Raw genomic sequence first — 3937 nt, 5'->3', positions numbered from 1 at the left:
GGGTTGCAGGGGGGAGACCCTGCCGCTGCTGCAGCAGCGGGGCTTCGCCCTGGAGCCGGGGCGGGGGGCGCTGCAGCGTGGGCAGGTCCAGCGCGTCGCTGTCTCCTGGGTGCCACCTGCTGGCTGCCAGGTGAGTCACAGTCCCCCCCGTGTCGCTGTTGAAAGGGAGCGTGTGGCGGCTGTTTGCACCGCCTTGTAGGAGCGGTACAAAAGGTGATCCTGAAGGTGCCAGCGGTGCAGGCTGCTCCGACGCGTTAGGGCGGTGAAGACAGGGGGCTACCACAGGAAGTACAGGCTGTTTAAACACTGATAGGAGAATAAAAGCCGGGAGCAGCAGGTATGATTTGGAGGCTTGCTACCCCACCGTGACTTCCGCTCACCAGTGTGAGTAAAAGAACAAGCACTGGTGTGTCCTACCGAACTTAGAATAACCTCTTACAGGTCACTGCATTACAGAGCACCGGCAAAAGGCCGAAGTGCTGCCGCTGTTAAGCAAAAGGCACAGCCCTGATCACACTGAAGGGAGCCTTTTAATGCCCCCTGTGCCAGAAAACCTGCACTCCTGCTGACACCGAACTACGTTCCGCTACAGTGTTCGCGTGTCCTTCGGCCATGGGCTCCTGTCCTTTGATGTGTTCCTGGAAGTGGGGCCTTTTTTTATTTTCCCCTTTATGACTTGCTTTATGAACCCTGTTTCCCTGTCTACTTCTGCCTTTTTGCAGTGCAGAGCTGTGAGGTCCAAACACCTCTGCAGGGCTGTGGTTGCCCTGCCTGATTCATCTTCTTGGGCATTCACGGAGCCTGAAAGAATTTACTCCCCTGCTTTTTGTTGTGAGCTCTGTGTGGGATGGCAGAATGAGTAGGTTGTTCCAAAATTATAAGATTGCTGCTATCATGTGCAGAAAGAAGGCAGCAGAGTTCCTGGCATGATGTGTGAGGTTGACATTGTGCCTCTTGTTGCACAAGATTTAACACTAACTCCTGGCTAACAGGATCCCGTTCTTGCCCAACTCTCACTGCCACATGCTCTGTTGCTGCTGCGCCCCGTTGTCATGGTTGTGATGTGGTGATGATATCTGTAGTGCTCTGGGGTTAGCTTAATCATTGCTGCTTACTGCAGTATGAGCATTGCGTGGAGCTATGAAAGAGCCAACGCAGTGGGTAGGGGGGTAATGGGGAGCTATAGCTGGTACATCTTACAACTGGTGTGTAAAATACATCGCTTAGAACTTGGTGAACTGATCTGTTCTACGTACAAAAACATGGGTTGGTTTTATGTGTGGATTCTTTTGTAGGCTGATGGCCCTCTGCTTGTGACAGCCCTCCTGACCTTACAAGGTGACATTAAGGAATCTTACCGAGTCCTCTTAATGGCAAAAGTTGTGTCTGCGCATGCTCCCACAGAGTGAGGGAACCCAGCGAAATGGAAAGGAATGGAGGCTTGTGTGACTGGGAAATCGCCGGATCTTGCTTGGAACATGGAAGGATTTTGAGATCATTGCAAATATGTGATGGGAGCAGGGAAGTGGGAAGGAAGGCGACATGTAATATTTCTGCTTTTTCCCCCACAAAATTCTGTGTAAACTCTGGTTGCACTAGTTTCATTTTGAAGCTGACTCTGTGACAATAATCTTGTGACAGAAGAAAGAACTAGCGAGGGGCCCAAGCAGATACATCTGCTGTTAATCACATGTCTTCCGAAGGCAGGCATTCCCTCAGGAGGAGTATCTTTACGTCTGCATGGGTGAGTTTCAAACAATGTCTCTTTTCCCAATTTCAGATGCGTTTTAATGGTTTGGAAAATCCTGGACTTTTTTAAGGCCAGAATAAAGCTTCTTATTCAAGTCTCCTCCAAATCATTTGGGCAGTCATTTTTACAGTGCACTGTGAAATCTTCCTGACGACACGTGATCGAGGAGGAAATAGCGACCGTGCTGTTCACTGGACTGCTGGGTAGGGTTAGACACTCGCCCTAGATAATGGCTGTCCAGGAACTTTGTATTTCTACGCTGGCTTTCCTCTGCGTTCTGACTGAGAGTAGGTTTCTGCCTGCTCCTGGGGAACTTGGAGTGCCTGCAGGTGTGAATTCTGTCAGGAAGCAGTAGCTAGTTCAGGAATTTGAAAAGTACAGAGGCTCTACACTACAGAGAATGATGGGATCAGGAAGTTAGCAGAAATCTAAAAACATAGATAATCTTTTATATCTCATATCATGCTCCTGAATCACGGTAAGTCTGTGGTAGAATTCCCTCACCACCACTCCAGAGGCGTAGCACCATTCGGCCCTGCGCAGCTGCTCTAATGGCTTGTTTAGATTATGAGGAAGAAAATAGACTGTGTCAGTATCCCTAAGGTAAAACGTGTCGGGCTGGTTGGACTGCAGGAAAAGGCAGTAAAGCAATTATCACAAGAAATATTTTAAGTAGTTTCTCCCTTTTATAGAGGAAGCTCTTGTAACTGATAAAGAGAGGTTCCTTGTTTTTCCGGAGACAGTATGTTTGATCCATTCAGATCTGTTCTCGTTTAATAATGGATCGAGTGGCTGCGAAGTTACTTAACTCCTCAGTCTAAAGCACTGCAGATGCGGAAGCAATAAACAGTTCCCAAGAGAGGAGGCAGGGGCTGGGAGGGGGTGGCAGTGCCAGCCAGAGACAGCTCTGCCTTCATGAGAGAGGCACAGCTGGGGCAGTCGGGTGGGAGCTGAGGACAGTGAAGCTTGTGTGCTCCTTCTCTTACACTCCTCACAGCCCTAGAAGGGAGATTAGATACCGCTACATAAAATGGAACCGCTGCAGACAGCGCTGCGTGGTGGACAGCTACCTAAGGACAGGGGAGTTTTCAGAAAGCGAGAAAGGACACCGCATGTTGGAGTGGAGGGTTTATTCCAGACAGTTAATTTGAGGGCATCCAAATCCTTCGCATTTTACTCTTGGAAACTGAAAAGTAATTGCTAAGAATAAATTAGTCTCCAGACTCTCATAACCATAGAATATGGTGACAATAAGTGTAAAACGATGTGCAGGAAAGGAAAGAACACCTCTGTCTTAGGAACCTTCTACTTCATAGAGGTCAGGTGCTGTGCAAAAGGAATAAAAGAAGTTAAATATATATAAAGACTGTGCTTTGGGATCTAAATGCACTTCCTGGCTCTGAGGCAGTCCTAATTGAATAAGAAAGTAGTTCACATCCAGGCGTGATCTTTATAATCCTGAAAAGCTCTGTCTAGCTCGTTTCTGAAACAGAAAGGAAGTGACAGAGTAAGTGGTGTCATCCACATCTTATTAAAGCACGTTCTGCTTATCCAGTGACTTCAGAGATTGCTTCACCCTTGTGAATGCAGCTTTTCCTAAATGAGCAATGGTCTCATGACCCCGAGCAGTCCTGCAGGAAAATACTTCAGACAATTTGCCTCATGCCATCACTGAGCCTTGAAAGGCTGGGGTTGAGCCTTACGGAGCAAAGGCAGTGAATGTCATCTGGAGAATGGTCTATCAAGCTTGTACTTCCAAGCTATTATGTTCATTGTTGCTCCCAACGGCATGATTGCCCCTGGAGCTGAATCAAGCTTCCTATAGAAGAAATCTCTGGCAACCCAAGTCCAAATATAGTCTCTTCCTGTTGTGTTAAAATCTAAAAAAATAAAAACCAAACCAAAAAAACCAACCAAGAAACTCCGCAACCCCCTCACACGCACACACCTCTGAGGATATCAGGGATCTCCAGAGATTCGTTCCTTTCTAACACTTTTCACACCTCGTTTCTCTTTTTCATTTCTCTCTCCACATCTGGCAGCCTTGATCGGTTATCTTCTCTGGAGAGCGCTGACCAGCAGTCCCAAACCGCTCCACGGCAGCCTCTGAAAGCTGGGTTCTCCCCGTCCCGCCTCCCTTGGCACCACCGGCCCCGGCAGGCTGCGGGCGGCCGCCGCGAGGGGCAC

The 3937-nt window shown here is 48.5% G+C and overlaps 1 protein-coding gene across 1 annotated transcript in view; it reads left to right on the top strand.

Annotated features, from left to right (window-relative positions):
• Positions 1-1405, top strand: part of CFAP74 (cilia and flagella associated protein 74) — a gene marked incomplete at both ends in the record, with an annotated part of 35501 nt that extends 34096 nt beyond the window's left edge. Inside the window, 2 exons of the mRNA XM_010132676.1 lie at positions 10-130; positions 1296-1405. Of these exons, the coding sequence (XP_010130978.1) occupies positions 10-130; positions 1296-1405 (231 nt within the window). The remainder of the gene's footprint in view (positions 1-9; positions 131-1295) is intronic.
• Between the last annotated feature and the right edge of the window lie 2532 nt (positions 1406-3937).

The sequence above is a fragment of the Buceros rhinoceros genome, unplaced genomic scaffold (genome assembly GCF_000710305.1).
Source record: "Buceros rhinoceros silvestris isolate BGI_N320 unplaced genomic scaffold, ASM71030v1 scaffold41373, whole genome shotgun sequence".
NCBI classification, from domain to species: Eukaryota; Metazoa; Chordata; class Aves; order Bucerotiformes; family Bucerotidae; genus Buceros; species Buceros rhinoceros.
Note: the sequence above shows the minus strand (reverse complement) of the source record. Positions and strands in the feature narration are given on the sequence as shown.